The sequence below is a fragment of the Antechinus flavipes genome, chromosome 6, assembly GCF_016432865.1.
Source record: "Antechinus flavipes isolate AdamAnt ecotype Samford, QLD, Australia chromosome 6, AdamAnt_v2, whole genome shotgun sequence".
In the NCBI taxonomy this organism is placed as follows: Eukaryota; Metazoa; Chordata; class Mammalia; order Dasyuromorphia; family Dasyuridae; genus Antechinus; species Antechinus flavipes.
Window position 1 is genome coordinate 187,695,323 of NC_067403.1, and position 24,939 is coordinate 187,720,261.

At 45.2% G+C, this 24,939-nt stretch overlaps 1 protein-coding gene across 1 annotated transcript in view; it reads right to left on the reverse strand.

Moving 5' to 3' along the window:
* Nucleotides 1-777: 777 nt before the first annotated feature.
* Nucleotides 778-24,939, reverse strand: part of PRAG1 (PEAK1 related, kinase-activating pseudokinase 1) — a 46,293-nt gene continuing 22,131 nt past the window's right edge. The window contains exons 4-6 of the mRNA XM_051965824.1: nucleotides 19,667-19,827; nucleotides 7,108-7,748; nucleotides 778-2,092 (exon numbers count right to left, since the gene is read on the reverse strand). Coding sequence (XP_051821784.1) covers nucleotides 1,151-2,092; nucleotides 7,108-7,748; nucleotides 19,667-19,827 — 1,744 coding nt within the window. The 3' untranslated portion in view covers nucleotides 778-1,150. The remainder of the gene's footprint in view (nucleotides 2,093-7,107; nucleotides 7,749-19,666; nucleotides 19,828-24,939) is intronic.

Here is a 24,939-nt window from a genome sequence, read left to right on the forward strand (position 1 = left end):
TTTGGGTTTGGATTTAGAAGAAGCAGGAAGCTTCTGTCTTGAGCCTTTCATGAGGCTTCTCATTTCTCAGGGATTTAGCTCTCAAGGTTGTATAATCCAATTCTTTTCTTGTGAAAATGAGGGAACAGGTGACCTGCCCATGAGCACCAGCCTCAGAGGCTGAGCTGGGAAGGCTCTGGAACCACCTCATCCAACCCCATATCTACTTTGAAGATGAGGAAATTGAGGCACAGAAAGGTGACATTCATCCTGAGCCAGGATGAAAACCCAGTGTTTCTGAAGCCACTTATGATGGTTTTTCTCCCACAGCTGCCCTTTTTGGTGGAACAGAAATGGGCAATGACCTAGAACTGCTGGAAGGTGAAGGGAACCAAGTCCTCCTCAGAGCAGAGTAGGGGCAGAGTAGAGCTTACTGGGACCCTGCCCTCTCCCCCTACCTGACATCCAGGGTGGTGCAGTGTATTTAAGTATTTAAGGACTTGGATCTGAATTCCAGTTTTGCCACTTATCACCTGGGTAATCTGGGCAAGTCCCCTCTGGGCCTATTTTCTTATCTGTAAATGAGGATTTTGATGACTACAGAGGACCCAGGAAGAAGCCCACCACCGGTGATGCCTGACAGAGGACTATGGCTGAAGGAGCCCCACATTCTGGACACAGCCAATCCTGCTCCAGGCTCAGCCTGATGGTGCAGTCATCCCCAAAGTCTCACTTCTTTTTTCTTTCATTTTTTTTTTCCCTCAGTGGGGAAAATAAAGACTCATTAATTTTAAAAGGTAGAATGAAATAAAAGTTCCATTAAAAAACAAACAAACAAACAACAGGGGGAGGAAGTGGGCTAAGTCGCCATGGAGGTCCCTTGCGCTGTGGAGGTGCCTGGGTAGGGGCCACAGTTCTGAGCTGTCCATGAGGGACAGAAGGAGGGCGGGTGGCCAGTCCCCACCACAGCCCGGCTGTGTGATGTGAGAGGAGTCTACAGGCCCCAGAGTGGACATTACCATTAACAGAGTGGACAGGAGTGACTCAGTGTGTGTGTGTGTGGGGGGGGCACACTCTGGGGGCCTGGGTGTGTGGGGCCAGGGCTCACTTCAGCTGCCCTCCTGCGCATATGCGCGCTCCGGGTTGGGCGGTCACAGGGGCTGCAGCAGTCTCAGCGTCTGCAGCAGGGCCCCCGGCTCCGCGGATGCCAGGTACTGGCAGCAGAGCCAGTCTCCAGCTCCACGGCCGCGCCGTCGTCCAGCGCCTTCTCGGCCAGCTTCATCATGAGCAGCGCGCGCTTCATGTGCAGCCAGTTCTGCAGCGGGCCCTGCAGCAGCTCGTGGCGCGGCCCCCACAGCAGGCACTGCAGGGCGCGCTTGGCTTCCGCGATGTGCAGCCGCTTGATGGGGTCGGCCTCGAGCAGCCTGTGGGCCAGCCGCTGCAGGCCGGCCGAGTAGAGGGACAGCGCGGGCAGGGGGGGCAGGTCCTCGGCGCGGTAGTCCTGCTGCTGAAGCTGGGCGCGCTCCTCGAAGGGGTTGGGCTGGTGCAGCAGCTCGTAAATGAGGATGCCCGTCTGGAACTCGTCGAACTTCTTGTACTGGGCGGCCGCCAGGATCTCGGGGGCCAGGCGCGCCTGGGTCCTCCTCTGCTGCTCGTCCGTTCCCCCCGCGCCGCCCCCCCGGGCCTGCTGCCGGGCCTGCAGAAAGTTGCTGATGATGAGGCGGGGGAGGGGCTGGTCCCCCGGGGAGGCCCCCGGGCAGGGCGCCAGCAGCAGGTTCTCCAGGCACAGCGCCCGGTGCGTAATGCCGTGCTCCTTGAGGCTCTCCAGCCCCTGGCACAGCTGCAGCAGCAGCAAGCACACCCGCCGCTCGTAAGCCTCGGGCTCGGCCCAGTGGCGGGAGGCGGAGTCCCGCACGAAGTCCGCGGCCGTCTGCCGCGGCACCTCCCGCGTGATCACCACCACGCAGTCCTGGTCCTGGGGCTCTTCCGGAGACGGCAGCATGCTGGACGGCACCGAGGCTACGAAGTGGCCGCAGTCCTGCTGCAGGTTGAAGTGAACCGGCACCGACAGGGCGCAGTAAGAAGCCCCCTTGGACACGGGCATTTTGCAGATCTACGGGGAGAAGAGAGAAGTCAGGGCGGCCGGGTTCCGTGGCCGGGCCCAGGTCCGGAAACTACCGGAGCTTTCTGGCGCCCAGATTCCTCCCCTGAAAGCCACTAGGGCTGCCCTGGCCAAGCGCTTCCACATCAGGAGCTCAGCCCTGTCTCCCCTCCCTCCCCCTCCCAGCCTCAGTTTGCCCATCTTAAAAGAGGTGGCCGACCTGATGGGCTCTAAACTCTTGGGATCCTAAGCTCCCCTTCCACAAAGAAGGTTGTGCAGAGCTCCTGGGATCAAAATGACTCGCGATTCCTGGGCAGGTGGGCTCCCACCTTGCCTCACCACCAGCCGGCCCTCCATCCTGACACTGGCTCCCAATCCTGACTGAAAAGTAGAGCTCAGAGACTGGATGGAAGCCTGCTTCTGCAGCAGTACCTTGGGCAAGGGGTCCATCGACTATGGTCACGCTTCTGTTACCAATTTGGAGACCTGATGGACCCTGCAGCCTTAGAGCAGACAGACAGCAGCAGGGCCACGTGTCCGCAAGGCTCCTTCTCTAAAGCTCTATGTACCCTGTGGGATCTTCTGGGTAATTAGAGGGGGGGGGGGGAAACCATTCAGTGACTCTTGGGTAAAATACAGACTCCTTGTTCTGGCATTCAAGGGCCTTGACTACACTCTGAATATTTACTTTTCCGGATTGTTTTCATGCTGCTTCCTTTCTTGCCCTCTGGTACTAGTCAAATGGAATTCCAGCTAGATTCCAATGAGTGAGAAATGATGGATCCTTTGATGTAGTTAAATGTATTCAGTTTTGTATTATTTGTATTTGATGACATAAAAATGGTAATAGAACAAATTAAAAATTATTTTTTTTAAAGTGGTAAAAGGTCCAGTGGAAATAGGCAGTAAGAATTTGATTAATATAATCACTTGGAGTGGGGACTCAGATCAGGGTGGCAGAATCTATATTTGTTGGGACTAGGATGTGCTATATAGTCCCCGACTTTTCCTGACCTCTTATTTGTTTGCATAGTATCTGTTAAAATATTTCTCTAAGAAAAAAAGAAACCCAGTCCTGAAGTCAGGAGGATCTGAATTCAAATGTGACCTCAGACACTTAACACTTCCTAACTGTGTGACCCTAGGCAAGTCACTTTATCCCAAATGCCTCAGAAAAAAAAAAAAGTTTTTTTTTTCCTCCTTCTAAATAGGAACCTGTATCTGAAAGACTTCTCCCATGAAACCTAAACTGAGAATGGGTAAAAAAGGGAGACTTTTGGGAGAGAAAGACACAGACATAGAGAAAGAGATAGGGAGAGAGAGAGGGAGAGAGAGAGAGAGAGAGAGAGAGAGAGAGACAGAGACAGAGACAGAGACAGACAGACAGACAGAGAGAGGGGGATTGTGGAAAGAGTGGTCTCAAAATCCAAAAGTGACTTGGAGCCAGGAGAAATTCTAGCTTTAACAGTAACTGTGTGACAGTGGGTAAGATATGCAAACTCTGAGACCAAGTTTCATTTCCTATAAAATGAGAATAATAAATAATAATAGTATCTATATTACACAATTATATGTAACATTAGGGACTCTGGTTAAAACTCCTAGAGGGTTCTTGCTTAAATGAGATCATGAATTTATTTTGTGAACATTCAAGCATTATGCAAATGTTAATATAAAGGCTGTCTTCTCATGTTTACTGGTCCTGGCCAGGGCCAAGAATTCCCAAAATGCACTTGGGTTCCCTTGGGAAGCACCCGGGTTTTAGCTGTGCTCATGTTTATACCTCCTTAATTAACCACGAACAAAACCCTGGAAATGGGCCAGCAATGGCAATCCTGGGCTATTCCTTGCCAGCTCCCAGGTACAAGTTGTCCTTTTGCCTTCTTGGGAGCTGATGGGGACAGCTGAGGCTTTTCCCAGTTTGGAGGATAACTGTCACTTGGAAAGAAGTGGGACTTGAAGGTTTTGCTCTCAGAGAGAGGGAATAGAGCAGCCCTCAGGATACGTAGGTTCTCTATCATCTAAATCAAAGTAGGTATGTCAGAGATTCCCAGTTCAGGTTTTCTGACATCCTAAATAGGATGTCTCCCATTTGTCCAACGCTATCATAAATGTCTTCAAAAAAAAAAAAAGGCTGATCAACTGTGATGAACTTGGCTCTTTTCAACAATGAGATGATTCAAGAAAATTCCAATAGACTTGTGATGGAAAGAGCCCTCCATATCCAGAGAGAGAATTATGGATATAAAGTGTGGTTCAAATCACAGTATTTTCACCTTTTTGTTGTTTTTGTTTGTTTGTTTTTTTTTTTTGTTCTCGTTTTTTTTTTTTTTCTTCTTTTGATCTGATTTCTTGCATAGCATGACAAATACAGAAATATGTTCAGAAGAACTGTACATGTTTAGCCTATATCAGATTGCTTGCTGTCTTGGAGAAGGAGGAAAAGAAAGGGAGGGAGAAAAATTTGAAACCAAGATTTTGCAAAGATGAATGTTGAAAACTATCTCTGCATGTATTTGGAAAAATAAAATACTATTTAAAAAATCATAGGGGATTAAATAGAGAAAAACTTCCGAGAAGAGTGAAGAGTCTTAAGAGCTGAGCTTCTTAATATTCCCCTCAAAAATGCAATAGAAACATCCAAGCTAAACTACCAGAGAGGAGGAGAGTTGGAAAGCTGGAGATATACCACTTTGGGGATTCTAGAGTTTCCCCTCACATACCCCCAAGATGGAAAATCTAAAGCCCAGGAAGGCTAACAGACGCTTGCCCAGAACCACACAGATAGATAGCTCCTTGAATATTAAATTCAACATTCTTTCCATTATAGCAGGTTCCTTTAAAAATGCTTTAAAAAAAAAATGAACAAAAGAGCTCTGACCCAATGAAAAAAACATGGCTACAAAGGAGCTGGGGAAAAAATAACAAAAGAAAACTAAACGACATTAATTGAAACACCAGAAATGAGACCAAGATTTTCTGCTGATAATAAACTAGTTAGTCAACACATGGAAGAAATTGGAAGGAGAAATGAAATTTGCCAAAGAAAGAATGGAGAATAATGGAGAATCAAACAATATGTAGAAATATCTATGGAAAAGATCAAATGATGGATCTGAAGAAACCAGAATTAATTCCCTAGAAGAAGGAATGGCTAAAACAAGAGCAGATGGGAAAATACTTGGCATGGATACAGGAAAAAAAAAATGACAGGTCTGGAAGGGAAAGCAACAAGGAGAAATATACAGATTTTAGGCCTAGCCCCCCAAACTACGTGCAAGGATATAACTATTTCATTTCAGGAAATGGAAAAAGAAACATTCTCAAAGATAGCGAAAGAGTTCTGAAATCAGGCCCCATCAATTTGGAAGATAGCTTGGAAGATACGGTGAGAGGGATAGAGATAGGGCTAACACTTTATTTCCCCCAAAAAAAGAAAGAAAAAAAAAGGCATTTAAAGAAAAATAGCATAAAATAAAATATAGGAAGTCCAGAGCAAAATGGACAGGTAAGAGCAGACTGGAATTTAAATACTGAATTGATTAAAAGAGAAGCAGCTGTGTGTGTGTGGTGACTTAGATCTGCTCTGCTAGTTTTTTGTGAAATACTCTTTCTGTTCTATTTTGGATGTGGAAAATCCATTTGTGTTTGTTAAGCTCAGAGTACATATTATTATAAAACAAAGAGAGGTGAGGGCTTCTCATAATGCTTACCTCCTTCCCTCATACATCCCTTAGAGATCATAAAGCACTGTGAGTCACATAGAGATAGGGAACCTTGGGCTTCAATGGATGGCTAGTGGGCTAAAGAACACAGCAAGAAAAACGATCCAAATCATCTATTTTTAAAATAAGGGAGAAGTTCTATGAATGCTCCAAGGGCAGGGGCTGTTGATGGTACTCTCAGTACTGAGCACAGGCTTGGCACACAGTGGGAGCTTAATAAATGCTTCTTGACTGATGAGAAAGGCAGGAGACATAAACCTTTGGACACGGCTACTGAAGTGAAGAAGTGGATGTCTGGTCTTTGTCTTCCCTCCTTTTTTTTTATTTTTTTGGTTCAATGGAGGTGGGCAGAATAAATATGGGCAAAACCAAACAGATCTGAATGACCATGTGAATGACAGAAGAGCCTCAAGCTTTTGTCCCTGGCTGGTGATTTTGTCTATGAGGTGGGCACAGTTGGCAGGTATGGGTACGTAGCTACTCTTGTGGGACCTGGGGGCCCTGAGATGAGACCTTGCTCAAGATCACCCTTGGGGTACTGAGGACAGAGGGAGGGTTTCAGGAGTTAAGCTGCCTCCTCACTCATCTCCTGTCTTCTGAACAAGTCCCTTCCCAGCTACTGCATTCAGGGAAACCCTCTGGTACAGCAGAGAGCCTGGTTCTCACACTCCTGGGACAAAGATTCTTTCTCCTGCCAGCTCCCTCCTGGCCAGATTCTGTGACTCTTCTAGAGGAATCTTTGGATTTTCTTTGGGCCTTTTTTCCCCCCTGAGCCAATTGAGGTTAAGTGACTTGCCCAGGGTCACACAGCTAGGAAGTGTTAAATGTCTGAGACAGATTCGAATTCAGGTCCTCCTGACTTCAGGGCTGGTGCTCTGTCCACTGCGCCACCTGGCTGCCCCTCTTTGGGCCTTTCTTGATCTCAGCTGGAGCATGGGCTTCTGGTGTAGCTTTCTTTCTGCCCGCCCCAGATCCTCAGACTGTCCCCCCCACTGTCCATCCCCTCCTGCTCCTGCCAGTGAGCCCTCAGGCTCGGACCCTCGTGCTGCTGCCATGGCCTTCCCTCCCCCCCATGCTCCTGCTTCACATCTCATCTCCCAGGCCCCAGCGTTTACTAGGAGAGGGGTCTCATCTCCTGTTGCTCCCCCCCATCCGCCCCTGGCCTGGCCTGGAGCTCCCTCCCGTGCACCCTCCTCTCTGTGACTGACGGACCCCTACCATCCCTTCCACGCTGACCACCTGGACCAGGGGCCTCCATCTGAGCCGGCCGAGAGTCCGGCCCGCCCGGTGGGAGGGACGTACCTTCACGGCGTACGGCCGGGAGGGGTCCTCGGAGCAGGTGGCGCAGTAATAGACGGCATCTCCCGAGTCGCAGCAAGGCTTGTTGCACGTTAGCTTGAAGAGGGACCAGCTGTTCTCGTTGAAGTGGGGCTCCGCGGCCTGACTGCCCATGAAGTGGCGCTCGCACCTGGCGGCCAGGCGCACCAGGGACTGGGCGTAGAGGCCGCTGAGCTTGGTGTACGTGGCCTCCTTGCTGGTGATGCTGCTGAGGAGGCTGTGGGGCTGCTGCTGGCCGCTGCAGGCCGAGGTCTGGCTGGACACACTCAGCTGGGAGGAGGAGGGGGAGAAGCCCTGGGACCCCTGCAGCTGGGCCTCCGGGCCCCTGGCGCGGCCCCCCAGCCCGGCGAAGCGAGACTCCTCGGGGTAGCAGATGTTCGTTTCGGAGTGGCTGGGGTTCAGCCTGGGGCTCGCGGTGCAGCGGCCTGGGGAGCCCTGGGCCAGGAAGAGGCCGTCGGGGGAGGACGCGGCTCGGCTGACCGTTTTCTTCTGGGGCAGCGGAGGGGGCTGCAGGGACCCACGTGGAGAGCCATCCTCTGAGGGGTGCCCTGTAGAGGCCGCAGGAGGGAAGGGAGAAGGGCAGGGGGCCGGCTCACAACAAAGTCCTGAAATAAAAGAGCAAAATCGTCACCCTAAGTGTGGTGCTGGGTCGGGGTGGGGGGTGGGGGGAAGGTCAGGCTGGGCTATGGGCTCCAGCAGCCGGAGGGAGACCCTGCCTCCCTGACAAAGGAAGGGGGCGGGGAGCTGGGCCACACCAGGGGAGTGGAGGGAGAACCAAGGGACAAATGTCCTAAAAACAGGAGTGTAAAACATAGAAAGACAGTGATAAAATACCCAGAAGATTTGGCTTTTTTTCTTGAGAAGCAATTGAGGTTAAGTGACTTACCCGGAGTCACACAGCAAATAAGTGTTAAGATCTAGGGCCATGTTCGAATGCTGTTCCTTTAGATTCCAGGACCAGGGCTCTATCTATTCTGCTACCTAACTGCCTCAAGGATTTTGTTTTTTTTATCCTTGAGAAGCAACCAGGGTTAAGTTACTTGCCCAGAGCCACACCTCCGTAAAATGTTATCTAGTGCTATCTGTGATGCTATCTAGTTGCCCCAAGGGATGGCTTTTAAAAAATAATAATAATTTTTATTTTCCACAATATATGCAAAGATAGTTTTCAACATTCACCCTTGCAAAACCTTGTATTCCAAAATGTTATCCCTCTTTCTCTCTCTGCCCTCCTCTAGACAATAAGTAATCCAATATAGATTAAACATGAGTAATTCTTCTAAACATATTTCCACACTTATCATTCTGCACAAGAAAAAATCAGATCAAAAGGGGGAAAATGAGAAAGAAGGAAGCAAACAAACAACAACCAAAAAAGATGAAACTACTCTGCTTTGATCCACATTCAGTCCTGGCAGTTCTTTCTCTGGATGTGATTGGCTCTCTGCATTGTAAACCTAATAAAATTAGCCTGAAATCACCTCATTGTTGAAAAGAGCCACTTCTTGTTGCTGTGTATATTAGGTTCTTTTAGTTCTGCTCACTTTACTTAGCAGAGTTAAGTGGTTCTGCTCACTTTCACTTAGTGAAGTCTTTCCAGGCTTTTCTGAAATCAGGGGTTTGAGTTTAAAAAAAAAAAAAATAATGAACTCTTTTGGACATATTGAGTTGGCGATTTTGGGGGAACATCCACCTCAAAGAAGTAGTCGATGCTGTAGACTCAGAGAGAGGGAGCTGGAATCAGCTGACTGAGGAGAGTGAGCTTTTAGGGAATGGAGCAGAGGAGGGTGACTAAAAATATTGTAGGAAAAACGATTAATCATTTTGTTCAGAAAAATTATTTTGCTGTTCCAATCTAACCCTATATCATCTGACCCTGGGATGATATAGAGGGATATTAGAGAAGATTACAAGGTATTTTGGATTGCCCCCATTTTTTGGATGCATCCAAATCATTCTTATTTTGGGGTCACCACATCCAGGACTTGTGATGGTGTTTCCTCAAGTTTGTGTTTTGGTCAACAAATATAGGTAAACCTTATATAATATAAACCTTCCACAGTCATATCCCCTTCCCTTTCCCTTTCCCTTTCCTTTCCTTTTTCCTTTCCCTTTCTTTTCTCTTCCCTTCTCTTTCCCTTTCCCTTTCTTTTCTCTTCCCTTTCCTTTTCCATTCACTTTTCCCTTCTCTTTCCCTTTCTTTTTGTCAAATTGGATAATGACCTCATAAATTTTTTTCTTAAACTATTTCAGATTTTGGGATCTGTTCTCATGAACAACAATATCAAGGAAGATTAGGGAGGGGAACAAGTCCTTTGGAGGAAGAATCAGGCAAAAGGAGAAAAGCAGTTAGCAAGAAAAGGCAAAGTAAATGAGAGGCACATGACGCTGTAAGAAGATAGAGCCAGTGGGAGATAGACAGATGGCAAACCAGGACAAAGGACAGGAAGGTACATGAGGGCTACGAAGCAGGAGAGAATGAGGAGAAGAAACTGAGACTCTTAAGAGGTGATAACTGGCTATATAAGACTTAACTAGAGGGCGAGGGTCATAAGTGATTACCAATCACAGAAAAAGGATGAAAATCACCATGATGGAAAATGCCATTGTCTATATCTCAGGCTGAGGCAAATGACAAGGAAGGATGGGAGAAGGAGAGGGGATTCTGAGGGTAGCTCTTCACTCTCCACATTGCTAGGAGTAATGAAGGATTCCTAAAGCAGAGGTGGGGCTGGGGTGGGAAAAGAAGGGACATGAATTGGAGGAAGGAGAGCTGGTCTTTGCTGGGAAGGAAAGGTTGTCCAGACAATCAGAGCAAACAAAGAGATTTAAAGGTCTTTCTGAAGTAGAAAGAGCAGGATTCTCTGAGAAGTGGGTAAGTTTGGTCATGGGAAAGCAGAATTTGGACCTCCTCCCCGAGAATTGGTGAATGAAAGCCATGATTTCAATATGTCCATTGGATAGGTACATGCTCTTCAAAAAAAAGAGAATGGCTACAAAGAGGTGGGAGCTGGACAGCATTGTGTACTAAGACAATGAGCTCACAAGAAGAGATCCAGGACTCAGGAAAGCATATAAGAGAGTATTTGGATGATGGTTAAAGGAGAGAGAACCAAGTAACTTGGTCAATGGAGTTTACTACAGACTACTCAGGCAAAAAGAAGAAATGAGATATTTGGGTAAAAAGAGTATAAACTGGCACGAGTAGAGACCTCAATTATCCAGACTGCTGGACATTTCTCTCTACCAAAATGAAGTAGCTATTATGCATTTCAGCACATATAAAGTACAACTGAGTAGATAGAAATGATGGGAACCTTGAGAGATGGAAGGGGAGGAAAAGGAGAATTATAGAATTTGCATTGGCAATCTGGGATTGGTTTGACAAGCAACTTAGGGTTTGGAAAGGAGATTTAATTCAAAGGATTCAAAGAAAGGTTAAGGAAGATGTGAAGGGCTAAAAGAGTATAAGGGGGTTCGGCCAAAGAATGACATTCTGAATACAAAATCATTAATTGCAATAAGGAGACTAGGTGAAATTTGTTTGAAGAGACCAGAGTGGTTGTGATGGGGACTTAGTCAGAAAGAAGTGCATCTGGCTACCATCAGATATAAGCAATTCCTAGACTATCCCGTTTGTATAGCGTGATTGTGAAAATGGAACCTTTATCAACCTCTATTGTATATCCCACAACCTGTGTGCATCTTTAAACAACCTTTCAGCTATTGATTAGCAAATCTTTAGACAAGTCTGGAACCTGGTTTGCCAGGGCATCCCATCTAGCTCCTTGATCCCTGCCCTTTTGAGTTCCAGCCTTAAAATTTCCCTGATTTCTCAAAGAATCTCAATCTCTCTCTGTCTGTCTCTCTGTCTCTGTCTCTGTCTGTCTCTCTCTCTCTCTGTCTCCTCATAGTGTCTTTCTTTTTACTCTAGTTAACTGGCTAGTCTGCTAAAATCCTTTATAGATCTAAACTGCCAGTCAATGATTTACTCCCACCTCATGGAATATTTCCCTTCTCCTGGTTAATTGTGAGTTTCCCTGGAGAATTTGTCTTTTCCTTGCTAACTATATGCTCTCCCAACTCCACTTCATATTTGCTACTTCTGATGCCTGTTTTACCTTCTGTTTTGTCTGTAACCACTTCCCTTAAATAAACCTACCTTTTGGCAAAGAGAATGGCTATTGTGAAGTTGTCACATGTATATTATAATAATATAAATTAGGAATTATTACCCAGGTTCATCAGCTACACAGAGAGGTCACCAACTAATTTAGATTTTTAAAAGAATTGTAGGAAAAAAGAAGCAACTCTACGAGGGGCAGGGAAGATCTATGTTAGGGGAAGAGTTCGAGACCAAACAAGGAAAATCAGAAGCTAAAACTATTTTACATAAACATAATGCAGTTAAAATTATGTGTGAAAGTTAACTGGAGAAAAAATTTTTGCAACAAGTTTCTGTGATAAAGGTCTCATTTCCTGGATATCTAAGGCACTGGTTCAAATACATAAGCTTGAAAGCTGTGCTCTAATTGGTAAATAGTCATAGAATATGAAAAGGCAGTTCCCAAAGGAAGAAATACAAGCTCTGAACAACCAATATGAAAACAAACAGAAGAGGAACTACGGATAGGGTTACCAAAATACATTAAAAAAAGAAGAAGATAAGAGGGTTATTGAAAGGATTTTTACAAATGCTCTGAACAGAACAGGAGGAAAGTCTGGTTTTTAAAAACCAGACACGCCAAGCAGGATAATTGTAAAATAACGTTGATTTTGTTGTCTACTTAGGATGCAGAAGAAGTTCAGTCCTCTATTCTGGCTCTGTTTTGTATGTGGAAATGCTTATCTCATTTGGCATTTGATATTTGGAATTTTTAAAAAAGGAAGTTAAAAAAAAAAAGGTCGGGGGTGTTAAATTCAGAAGAGAATGGTAAGGGATGGGGGAGAGACCTTGCACAGGCGTCTGAACTACATACATACTAGCTCCATGCCCACAGAGCTCAGTGAGCCCCAAAGAGCCCTGGATGTCTGGCTCCTCCCTCCCTTTCCCCTTTTAGCTCCAAGTCACACAATGCCTCGCATTGTTACTCAACTATTTCCTGTGTATAGGTCTTGGTCTCTCTCCAAGTAGAAGGGACCAGTTTTACTATTCTTCGGTATCACCCTCAGTGATTTTTACTGTCCTAAGGGCCCTGTAGGCATTTGTAATTACATCCTTACAAAAATAAGTAGTTTAAGTGAATGAATGAATGAATGAGTGTATGGATGAACAACTGAATGACCTGAATGACTTCAGTAACAGTGCTGGAAGGGGGGAAATATTTAATTGGCTAATTAAGCTACTAAAAAAGCTGCTAAAAAGGGAATAGAAGCAAGGCCAGGTGAGAGAGAATAATGGGTGACCATGGTTTTGGGAGGGTTGTGCCCAAGTGGCTGCATGGGGAAGTCAGTGATAGAAAAAGGTATTTCTCAGGTACGCCGGGACCAGAGGAGCGACAGAGGAGGAGTAGGAGCTGGGATCTGGGCACCTGGGGTGGATAATGATTTACTAACTGGCCAAAGGGAGAAGATTCAATACAAATATGGCTTCTGGCACAGCCAAGATGGAAGATGATAGCTGCCCATTCTTTCTGGCCCTGATGGAAGAAATGGTTCACTGTTATGGATCTGTGAAAGGTCACAGAAAAGGAAACGGCACCACGGGATTGCAGAAGGGCAAATATGGCCCTACTTTCAGAAACGGAAGAGAATAGATAATATTTGTAAGGTGCTTGGCACAGAAGAAGCACAATATCAATACTAACTATTATTATTAAATAAGGATGGGGCAGTGAGCTTGATTGAGCTTAGAGTGAGCATTCCAGAGCCAATAATTAAAGAAATTGCTGGAGAATATCTAGGAAGGAAACCAAGAAAGCAGCCTTTCTTCATCAAGCATATGGCATGCCATCTGAGCCACTTTTTTTTTTTTTGTGCCAGCATTAATAATAGTTAAGGATAATAGCTAACATTTAGTTTTTTATTTCTTTTCTTTTTTTTTAAATTTTATTTTTTATTTTCAAGACATATGCATGAGCTACACCCAAAGAAAGAACACTGGGAAATGAATATAAACTGTTTGCATTTTTGTTTTTCTTCCCGGGTTATTTCTACCTTATGAATCCAATTCTCCCTGTGCAACAAGAAAACTGTTTGGTTCTGCACACATATATTGTATCTAGGATATACTGTAACTTATTCAACATGTAAAGGACTGCTTGCCATCTGGGGGAGGGGGTGGAGGGAGAGAGGGGAAAAAATCAGAACAGAAGTGAGTGTAAGGGATAATGCTGTAAAAAATTACCCTGGCATGAGTTCTGTCAATAAAAAGTTATTTAAAAAAAAAAAGACATATGCATGGTTAATTTTTCAGCATTGACAATTGCAAAACCTTCTATTCCAACTTTTCCCCTCCTTCCCACCACCCCTTCCCCCAGATGATAAGTAGTCCAATACATGTTAAATATGTTACAGTATATGTTAAATACAATATATGTATACATATTTACAGAGTAATCTTGCTGCACAAGAAAAATCGGATTTAGAAATAAGGTAAAAATAATCTGAGAAGGAAAACAAAAATGCAAGCGGACAATAACAGAAGGAGTAGCTAACATCTATATAGCACTTTGAAGGTTTGCAAAATGTGTGTATGTGTGTGTACACATTCTCATTCGGTCTTCACAATCACTCTGGGAGGAAGGTGTTATTATGAACCTCATTTTTACAGAAAAGGAAACTGAGGCAGAGTAAAATAATATACCCAGGGTCACATGACTTCTAAGTATCTGAGGCAGGATTTAAATTTAGGTTTTCTTGATTCCAAGAGTGGTACTTTACCTACTGTGTCAACTTAGTTGCTAAATTTATTAAATTTAGATTAGACACCAGCCCTGAAGTCAGGAGGACCTGAGTTCAAATTTGACTTCAGAAGCTTAACACTTCCTGGCTGTGTGACCCTGGGCAAGTCACTTAATCCCAAGTGCCTCAGGAAAAAAAAAATTAAATTAGAAATTAGATTAATTTAAATTAGCAGAAGAGGGGAATGCTATAGATAAATGATGTAGAATTAGGCAAAGCTTTTGATAAGAACCTGACATTACTCTTATAGAAGAGAAGGTTAGGAAATAAGACAATTAGATGCATCCAGAAGTCTGTGTTAAGGCTTCCATGTCAATGAGGCAGGAAGTCTCTAGTGGAGTATTCCAGGGATCTGTGCTTGCTCCTTTCTATTCTTTTCTCTTTTTTTTCCCCTTCTTTTCTTTATTATTATTATTTTTGCTGATATATGGGATGTGCAGATGACAGAAAATTAGTAAGGTGAGCTAAGAAAGTAAATGGCAGAATCAAGATAGAAAAGAACCTTGTTTGATAGGCAAGTACATTGGGCTGAATCTAAGAAGATGAAATTAAATTGGGATAAATGTAAAGTTTCATACTTGGATCAAAAATTCATTAACACAAAATATAACATGGGGATGGTGTAGATAGGCAGTATTTGAAAAATAGTTTGGGACCATTATAGACTTGGCCTAAAAGACTATAAAACCGTGTAAACCCATTGATCTAGTAATACCATTACTAGGTCTATATTCCAAAAAGATCAAAAAAATATTTATAGTAGCTCTTTTTGTAGTAGACAATGAGGGGGATGTTGACCAACTGGGGAATGGCTAAACAAACTGTGGTTTATGATTGTGATGGAACACTATTGTGCTATAAGAAATGATGAGCAGACAGATTTCTGGAAAACCTGGCAAAATGAAGTGAGCAGAATCAGAACACTGTACACAGTGACAGAAACATTTGTGTGATGATCAACTGTGAATGCTGCTATTCTCATCCAGAGAGAGATCTGATGAACTCACTACAGATTGAAACAAATTTTTTTCACTTCATTTTTCTTCTTCCCTTTTTTTTTTTTTTTTTTTTGGCAACATGGCTAATGTGAAAATATGTTTTGTGTGATTTCACACATACAATTGATCTCATATTTCTTGCCTTCTCAATAAGTGGAGGAAGGGTAGGAGGAAGCGAATAAATTTGGAACTCAAAATTTTTTTTAAATGAATGCTAAAAATAAATAGCAAATTAGAATTTTTTTTTTTTTAACAATTGAGAGTTTTAGTAGACCGCAAGCTCAATGTGAATCAGCAGTCTGAGTGTGATTTGGCAGCTAAAAAACAAAAACTGTATTAAGAGAGAGCTCCCAGGAATAGGAATGTGATGACTACACTGTCTTTTTTCTCTCATCAGATCTTATCTGGATAATGGGTTTAGTTCTATGTGCCACAAATTAGGCAAGGCAGTTAGGATGGTGGAGTCCATTTCAAATGAGAATGGGCTACAATAACTGGGCTTAGCTGGGGAAGATAGAGGGGTAGACATTATGGGGAGAAGACAGCAGACTGGGTTTTCTTGGCCAAAGAGAACAGAGCCAAGAGCAGTGGGTTCAAGTGGCAAAAAAGCCAACTTAGGACAGATGTCAGGAGAACCTTTGTAACTCTTAGAGTTGTCCCAGTGTGAAGTAGCCCGTCAGAGGAAGGAGAGAGAGAGAGGGAAGCCCTTCCTTGATAGCTGCACATTTGTCAGGTGTGTTCTCATAGGGGTTCCCTTTTAAGGTCTTGTTTGGACTATCCTACCACTGAGGTCACTTCTGCTGGTGAGATTTGATGAAAAAAAGGCAAAATCAGAGAAGAGGGCCCAGAGGGCAGGGGGTGTGTCCTGAGAAAGAGGGATGTGGATGAACCAAGCAAGGAGATGAAGAAGGCACAGTCAGAGAGGTAGGAGGAGAACCAGGAGAGACCATGTCCAGATGACTCAGAGGGAAGGGAGTATCCAGGAGCAGCCATGAACCCTGCCAATGGCTGCAGAGAAGTCATGAAGGAGAAGGGGGCAAAGCCCTTCATTCAGCCTTTAAGAGCTCACTGGTGGGACAGCTAAGTGGGGCAGTGAGCACTGGCCCTAGAGGCAGGAGGACCCAAATTCAAACCTGATCTCAGATACAAGATACTGTGTGACCCTAGGAAGCCTCCCCCCCCAAAAAAAAAAAAAAAAAGAACCCATTGGTAACTTTGGAAAGAGCAGGTTTGATGAGAGGATGAGGATGGAAGCCAGACTGTAAGGAGTTAAGAAAGGAGGGGAAGGAAAGCTGTGGTGTGATACATGAAGGGATGGACCCAAGCAGGATCAGGGGAAGGAGGGATGAATGAGCGCCGGTCGTGCTTGGGGGCAGGAGGCAGGAAGTAGCCCATGGAGGAGAGACAAGCCTGCCGGACAGATGCGCTGGGGCTGGGCAGCCCTAGGCTGGAACGGTCTCCTGGTCCAGGCAATGAACACTATGACTCCCTTTCATAAGAATTGCCCGTCGGTGAAGTCACAGGTCCATTCTCACTGCTCACGGCTCTAGAGCACAATGGCAAAAGCTCCTTCCGCAGAGGAGCACATTGGAGCCCACAATAACAATAACTGTATGCCCCTTTTGGAGAGGAGGAAACTGTTTCTGAGAGAAATGACATGGCATGTAATTAGCATCACCTTGGCTCTTTCTGATTCCATGTCTAACACTGATCAATCACTGAGAGGACGCTCTGCTGGAGGATATGGGAGATGGCCTTGTCCCTCGGGAGAGTCCCCTTCTCTCATTTCTGAGCTGCTGGGGCTATCCCCCCCCACAGCCAACAGGGGATGGCAGGTACTATGGTTTGGGGCTCTGGAGCCCTATCCCTGAGCACAGTACGCCATATGGGGGTGAGTAGTACACTCTTCAGCCCCCCAAGCCCAGTCATTTCTCTGGGGGACTACTATGAGTGTTAGGAAGATTTTCCTGATGGCTCCCCCCGTAATTCTGTCCTTTGGAACTAAGCAAGATTCCTTCCTCCAAATGACAGCCCATCAAACATTTTAAGACAGCTCTCAGGGCCTTTGGGCCTTCTCTCCTCCGGGCCATCTCCTTGCACCAATCCTAGGACGGGCTCTGCATTGACCACCCCGGCTGCCCTTCCTTAGAATTGTCCAGTTCTCTTCAGCCTTTCCTACGCTGAGCACAGCCCTCAAAGCTGTGGGCAGTATAATACATCAGGAAGGATGGAGGCTCCTTCCTGACCTCCCAGACCCCTGGACACCATCTACTCCCCTCTGCTTCATAATACTTTCTGGCTTATCGTAGCTGCTCTCTGCTGGCTCCCGCCTCTGTTCCTGGTACAGATGTCACCATCCACCACTCCCTTATTGCTTATATATTAGGACCCTATCCTAGACCTTTCCTTTCTTTTTTTTGGAAGCTTATTAGCTCCTATGGACTAATTATCATCTGATAATAAGGAACCTTGCCTCCCATTTCTAGTCAGATGTCTCTGAGACAATTATACACAAGCCCTAATCTCCTTCTTGTACTTGAATTCTACATCATCAACTGTCTTGGACCCTTCAAACTGAATATCAGAGATATCTCAAACTCAACATGTCCAATTTAGATCTTTTTATCTTCCTCCCCTAAGCCCACTAACTTTCGTTTTGAACATCACTATTAATATTACTGTAGATATATAAAGGTGTAGGATTTCCTATAATACCCATTTAGTCACTGGCTATCCCCTGGGCTTGTTCTCCCTTCCCACCCATACAGGCAATCTCTCACTTCTTTTAATTCTCAAGTCAAGTGTTACCCTATTTGCATATTCCAAATCGCTTTGCAAAATAGTTCCCTAAATTTACAACTAGATCAACAATGTATTAGTGCGCCCATTCTTCCACAACTTCTCCAATATTAATTAACTATTGCCATTCCTCCCTCTCCCCCCATTTCTGTCAACTCCCTCAGGCTTGTTTCGATTTGGATTTTTCTTATTATTAGAGATTTGGAGCATTCTTTTAAGTAGTTTTAAGACTGCAGCCCTTGAAGAAGTGTTTAGTCATGTCCTTTAATTACTCATCCATTGGGAAATGAATGGCTGTTTTTCTAGGATTCCTCATAGCTAGCTGTGCTATTCTGTGCTTTTCTTCTCTGGACCTGTTTCCTCATGTAAGATCTTTATATAGATGATTCTATTCTCTCTAAGGTTATTTTTTAAATATTAGAAAAATATCTGCTTTCATGATAATTGTATAACTATGTATATATATACATTGGATTTAACATATTTTTAAAAATATGTTTAACATATATTGGATTACTTGCCATTTGAGGGAGAGCGTGGGGGGAAAGGAGGGAAAATTTTGGAACACGAGGTTTTTCAAGGGTCAATGTTGAAAAATTATCCATGCATATGTTTTGAAAATAAAAAGCCATAATAAAAAAAAAAAGGGAAAAAAAACACATCTGCTTGACACAAGAGTAACAAGATCTACCTGGCCCCCAGGAAGGCTCAGAGTAACTGACCCTTTGACATTTTCCTCTTTTCTCAAATCCCAGGACCCCGCATTATATCATCCTTCTTGCTGAGCCAGCCTCGGCACTGACCATTCCCAGCATCTGCCACCTTTCCTCATATTCACCTGCTGCTAAATGAAGCTGGGAAAAATCACAAAGATGAGCTAAGTTCACTACAAATTGATGTTCCATACCAGCTGTGCCCTGTGGCATTCCTCCCTAATAACTGCCCATCTCTCCACGCTAGCAGCTTTTCCAAATTTTTTCATCCTTCTCCCATGGCTCCCCCATCCACCATAAGTTTCAGCTGAGAAATTTGTCTCGAATTTTACTGAAAAACTGGAAACCATTCTCCAAAAGTCCTCTCTTCTCCTCTGCTCTGCATCTCCCTTCACTCATAGATCTCCTGCCACACTCCCCTTCTTCACTCCTGTCTCTCTTCTCCTTGCCAAGACTAACCCCTCTATGTGGACAAATGACCCCATTGCATCTCTTCTTCTCCATCATCCCCACTCTCTCACTAATCTCTCCCCATCTGCCGGCTCTTCCCTCCTGCCTACAAATGGGCTCATGCATTCTCCATCTTCAAACTCTCCCCTTAATCCCTCATCCTTGATAACTATAATCCTATGTCATCCTCCATCTCTTCCACCCTTTGTGGCAAAGCTCCCCCAAAAGACATCTCCGATGGACGTCTCTACTTTGTCTCCCTTTGGTCTCCTTGTAACTCTCTGCAGTCCGGCTTCCGGCCCCCTCGTTTAGCTTCTCTCCAAAGTGGTCAGTCCTTCAGAGAGGGCCTCAAACACCATCAAGAGGGACAAAGAGAGTTGGCAGTGAGGGAGGCTCAAAGCCTGGCCAACTGCTTTCTGCCATCATTCCATTTCAGAACCCATCAGACTTCATCTCAAGGATGGACAGATTTTGACTAAACTAGCCGGACATTATAGATAGAGAGCTGGCCATATTCAGGAGGAAACCCTTTTCTTCTGTCTTCCCTGCAGCTTGTGATAAGACTGGCCAGTGAGGTTTCCTTGCCCCAGAAGGTACAGAGGGAATACTGGCCAAGGAGGGGAGAACCAGAGCCATATAGATGTGCTTGCAGTAGCTCACCTCCATCGCTGCAGGTCTGGGAGTCAGAGGTCAGGCTGTCCGTGGAGCCAGTGGTGAAGTGAACATGGATGCCGCTGAACCCAGAAGGGCTGAGGCTCTCTGCCAAGCCAAGGCTGGCCTGCTCCAGATCAGAGCTGCTCTTGTTCATTCTCAGAAGATGCCTGGAAAGAAGAAGTCAGCAGAATGAGTGCTTGGTAAGAAGAGGGAGCCCAGGATGGAGTCATGGAACTGGAGTGGTAGAAGGGACTCAACCCACTCATATGTCATCAACAAGGGGACTATCATTGGCCTCTCCTTGGAAACCCCCCAGGAGGGAGCCAGCATCCCCCCCAAGGCAGACCCTTCCCCTCAGGGAAGCTCCCTTGTTGGGAAATGGTTGGAGGGTTTTCTCCCTTGCATCAGGTTTAAATTTATGCCTTGGACACTCTCCCTTTTGCTTTAAATTGTGTCCGACAGACCAAGTGAAATCCCTTCCTTGAACACTGGCCCTTCAGGCCACTGAAGATAGCTCCCCCTCCACAAGAATCCTGATATATTTATCAAAAGCTTTGCTAAAACCGAGGCAAGATCTCTCTACAGAAATCTTCTCCTCTACAGATCAGTAACACTGTCCTCAGTGAAAGCGAAGTGACTTTGACATGATGTGGGCTGGATTAAGCCTGGGAGGCTCTTTGGAAGCGCTGCTTCCCTTTCTATATACTAGGGAAGCATCCCTTTAATGATCCTTCCTACAATGCAGCGACTGAACCCATTACCCTTCATATCATAGTATAATAAGGGCAGAACCCCGTTTGTCACCCAAGAGTCAAATGCCTTGTTCAAGATCTCCTGTCAAGCCTTTCTGATGTCCAAAGAGAGCTCAGGGTCACCAGGGGTCAAAGAACAAATACCAGTATGATTAGACCAAAACAAAAGGAGGAGTGTAGGATTCGAAGGGGTCTGGAAGAATGTTACCCCCGTGCTTGACCCTGATGTCCCAAAGAAAGGAGCTGACCAGCACAAGGGCAGAGGCAAAGTTTTGCATCTTTTTGTAATAGCACAAAACTGGAAATCAAACCCATTTGTTGCAGAATAGCTGAATAAATTATGATCAAACAAATAAATGGTGGTCACATCACACTGTGATAGTGTATCATTGTGCTCTACAAATGACAAAGGAGATGATTTCAGAGAAATCTGGGAAGATTTGAATGAACTGATGCAGAGAGAAGTGAGCAGAACTAGGAGAACTATGTATACCAGGGTTTATTGAACTTTTCCCTCTCTCAATCCCTTCTTGCCCAAGAAATTTTTATGTAATCCCAGGTATATAAGTATATAATATTGGTATACAAATCAAACATTTATTGATAATAAATCATAATTTCCTGACCCCACATTCAGTAGGGTTGAGACCTACAGTTTAAGAAGCTTTGATCTATGAACCTGAGTTCAATTCCAGATCAGGACACTTAAACACTTACTAGCTGTGTAACCTTGGGCAAATAACTTAAACTCAACTGCCTTAAAAAACAAAGGAATCCGCCCTCAAAAAAAAAAAAAAAAAAGAAGCTTTGATCTATACAATGACAACAACTTTGTAAAAACAAACTTGTCTGAAAGACTCAAGAGAAGAGATCGATCACAATAATGGGAGGTTTGTGAAGAATGCTACCGGCCACAGAGTTATCTCTGTCTGGACAGGGACAATGACTTTTATTTGACTTTGCTGATTAGTTATAAGTTTGAATCCTGCCTTTTTCACTGTATGGCTTCACCTCTCTATACCTATTTTCACTTAAATATGAAGGTTAGACTTCACTGCCTCTGGTCTGGAATCAGGGAACTTGCCCTTTAGTCACTGGGGGCTGTCATTGATAGTATCTATAGCTTCATGAGTCCAGTGCCTTGTCAATACTTCTGTGGCATAACCCAGTGTAGGAACTGATTCATGTCTTTGACAATCTCACAATACAACAAACAGTATCAGAAAAAAAAGGAGTTGGACATAGAATTCAGATTCTCCTTGGAAAGCCACATAAAGGAGTTAGAGAAGGACCTGGACATTCTATCTGACTGTGTCCATAATGCAGTGCTCTCTTCCTGCTAGCTTCCCTGGCTCCTTTCACATCCACCTTCTAGAAAGAGTCTTTCCAAATTTCCTTTAGCTAGAGTCCCTCACTTCTCACCTCCTCTCACCCTCCAAATTACCCTGCATGCGGTTTGTACATAGTTGAAAGCATGTTTCCTTTCCTTTAGACTATTAGAACAAAGATCAAAATACTACAAATCTCACAGAGAGAATTCAAAGGTGAGAACAAGGTGCAAAATATTGCTAAAGCGAGTCCATCCTGACCTGAAAGAAGAAGTAGGATATGGATATGCAAAGGACAGATGCCCAAAGCAATGATGTCATATAGAAGTTTAAACTGACATTTAACTGCCCCATTGGCTTCCTTTCCATGTGGAAAGATGACCTTCAGAGGAATCATTGCTTTAGAATAAAAATATATTTGTGAAGTCTTACTGAGAGGGATGGTTTAGAATTCTGAGAAGTATTGCCTCCTAAAGCAGATGGGAATAGAAGCAGAGGATAAAAGTCATTTAAGGAAGGACTGAGAAGAGACCCAGCTCTGCCTTTGAGGGTGATGGTGGAAGAAGGACATACAAAAAAAAAAAAAAAATGGAAGCGATCTGGAAAGATTTTCCAACAAGGAAAATTTGTTTCCCCACCAGGAGAAGACAGGGTCATCCCTGGTTGTCATCCCTGCCATTGGCTCTTGGCGTCATCTCTGTATCATTCAACACTGACCATTTGAAAGCAATCAGAGAGCAATGAGCACATCAAGGGGGTGGCTGCCAGGTGAAGCCTGACTACCTGGGCAAGCAGTGAGGGGGTTGGCTGACATGGCACTTTAGGGAGGGGAGATACCAAGCATAAGGAACAATACCTGAGCCTCACTATGGGGAAAAAGGTGATTAAGTGCGTCCACAACCACTGGCCATCCGCTGCCTTCTCACAAGCCCTCTGAAGGGGGTCTCCATGAGGTTATTAGGTGGCAGGAGCCAAGCCACCAATTCCCTCTGTCCTTTCACACGGCTGGCCCTTCCTGGGAGGGATAACCAGACCTGGATTCACAGAGCAGAGCTGGTCCGCTCTTCTGCAGGGTCTCAGGGCACACACTGAAAGCTCCATGTAAAGAGATAGTCTTGTCCAGACAGGGCACGTAACTGAGCTAGTTGCTCACATCTGCCATCCTCACAAGGGGATCAGTGCAGGCAAAGTGCCTGTGGGTGGAAAGATTCTCTGGGTACCCTGTTTGTCCACTATGCTGGACTCCTCTGTCCCCACACTAGGATCTTTCCCAGTCATTTGTCCCTCCCCATCTTCACTCTCCTGCTCTGCAACTTCAGCTCAGGTGTTAGGACACTCCTTGGCACATGGGGCTCCAACTAGAAGGAGGGGGGCGAGCTCAGGACCTGAGAAATAGGGACAAGGCAAATGTGTGTGCATAAGTGTGAGGGGGGCGGGCAAGTGGGAGAGAAGGGGACCTGTCTCTTTTCCAGGCTAAAACTCTGGGTATAGAGGTAGGGATAGGAAGGTACAATTTGAGTCTTTTTGTTGCAAGGGGAAGGAAATGTTTGCAGAAACACTGAACCTCAGATATGATGGAAACTTTGGAGACTCCCTCTAGTCCAATCAGTACCTGAAGAAAAATCCTTGCTATTAGCTGCCCAACGGGCAATCACATGGGTTTTACATGAAGCCCCCAGAGAGCCATTACTCACCCTCACTATGTATCAACCCAACTTGATGAGCATTTGTTAAGTGCTGACTGTGTGCTGACACAAGACAAAAGCAAGAGAGGCTTTGATCTTATGAGGCTTATAAGATGGGATTGGTGGACAGTAGAAGCAGAGTGAGTAACAGGAAAGAAAGTGGGTTTTGGTTCTCATGAAGGAAAGATCTGGCAAGTCTTCCCTTTATTCTGTTCTCCTCTCCATAACCTTCAGGGCCATAAACTGTAACCAAATCAGCTCTGCTTTAGATGGGGCTAGATGGGGCAATGTGCCAATCTACTTCTCAAAAGCCCCATGTACGCTCCCAGACCACCATATGTAAGCTCCTTGGGGACAAGGGCTGTCTTTGCCTTTGGGGAAAACTTGGCACAGTGCTTAGCCTGAAGCCATTTAAGAAATGCTCATTTATTCATTCATTCTGTATTTTGTATTTCCAGGCTCAGACTTAACTAGCTTTGGATCTTAGACATATCAGAAGAGAGAACACTGGCTCTGGCTTCAGAAGTCCTGGGTTGCTTTGTACTTTGGGGGCAGATCTGTGAGGTTTGTTTTGGGGAGAATGCCACACAGAGACTGGAGAGGTAGGGGGCACAGAATGGTAGAAGCCCTCTCTTCTCCTTATGTTATTAGGAGTTAGGTCTTCCCCTCTCAGATTTTTTTTTTTTTTTTTTTGACTAAGCCATTCCTTGCCTCATGTGAAACATGCTAACTATGTAATATTCCTCAGAGCCTCAGTCTTCTCTCCTTATAATGGTCAATTTACTCATGTAAAGACAAGCTTATCTTGTTCAGCTGCAGGGCTGTGATCTCTGACCCTCAGTTTGTTTATCTGTAAAATGGGGACACTTTTCAAACTTATCAGGTCACTTGGAAGGAAGTCCTCTCTACCTTATCATGATAATCTGAGCTGATATTTTGCTGATCAGGAATGACATTTGTTCACCTTTAAATTAGTACAAAACCAAACAAACTGGGCTAAATGCAAACCAAGGGACCAACTTAATGATGGAATGACCCATGGAGATGCCAGGAAGCTTGCTCGCTGGCCGGCCACTCAGCTTTCCTCTTGGGATGGGCCTTGGTCACAGAGGAAAGGGCCTCCCCATGACTGCCATGGCCTCTTCTCCTGCCCCCGGCTGCCTCTCCCCCACACTTCCTTCCCTGCCTCTGGCTGGCTCTCAGCCGGCCGCCAGACCTTGGGAGAAGTGGGGGGCAGAAATTCCCGGGCCGGGCAGCCTCAGCGCCCTGCTTGCTGCAGCTGCCGCACGGATGCCTAGAATGGGGTTTTCCCCCCATTGTGCTTGGGAGGGCTGGCTCGGGACTGCCCGCCCCCAGACTGGAAGCCGGCTCAGAGAAAGCCAGAAAAAGCTGAGCTGAGCAGGAAGAAAGGCCATCTGCTCCACTTCCTCATTCATTCTCAGGAACAAACCACAGCTAAAAATATTGCGGAGCTGGGGAGCGACACAGGCTGCAGCGCGCAGGGCTTCCCGGCC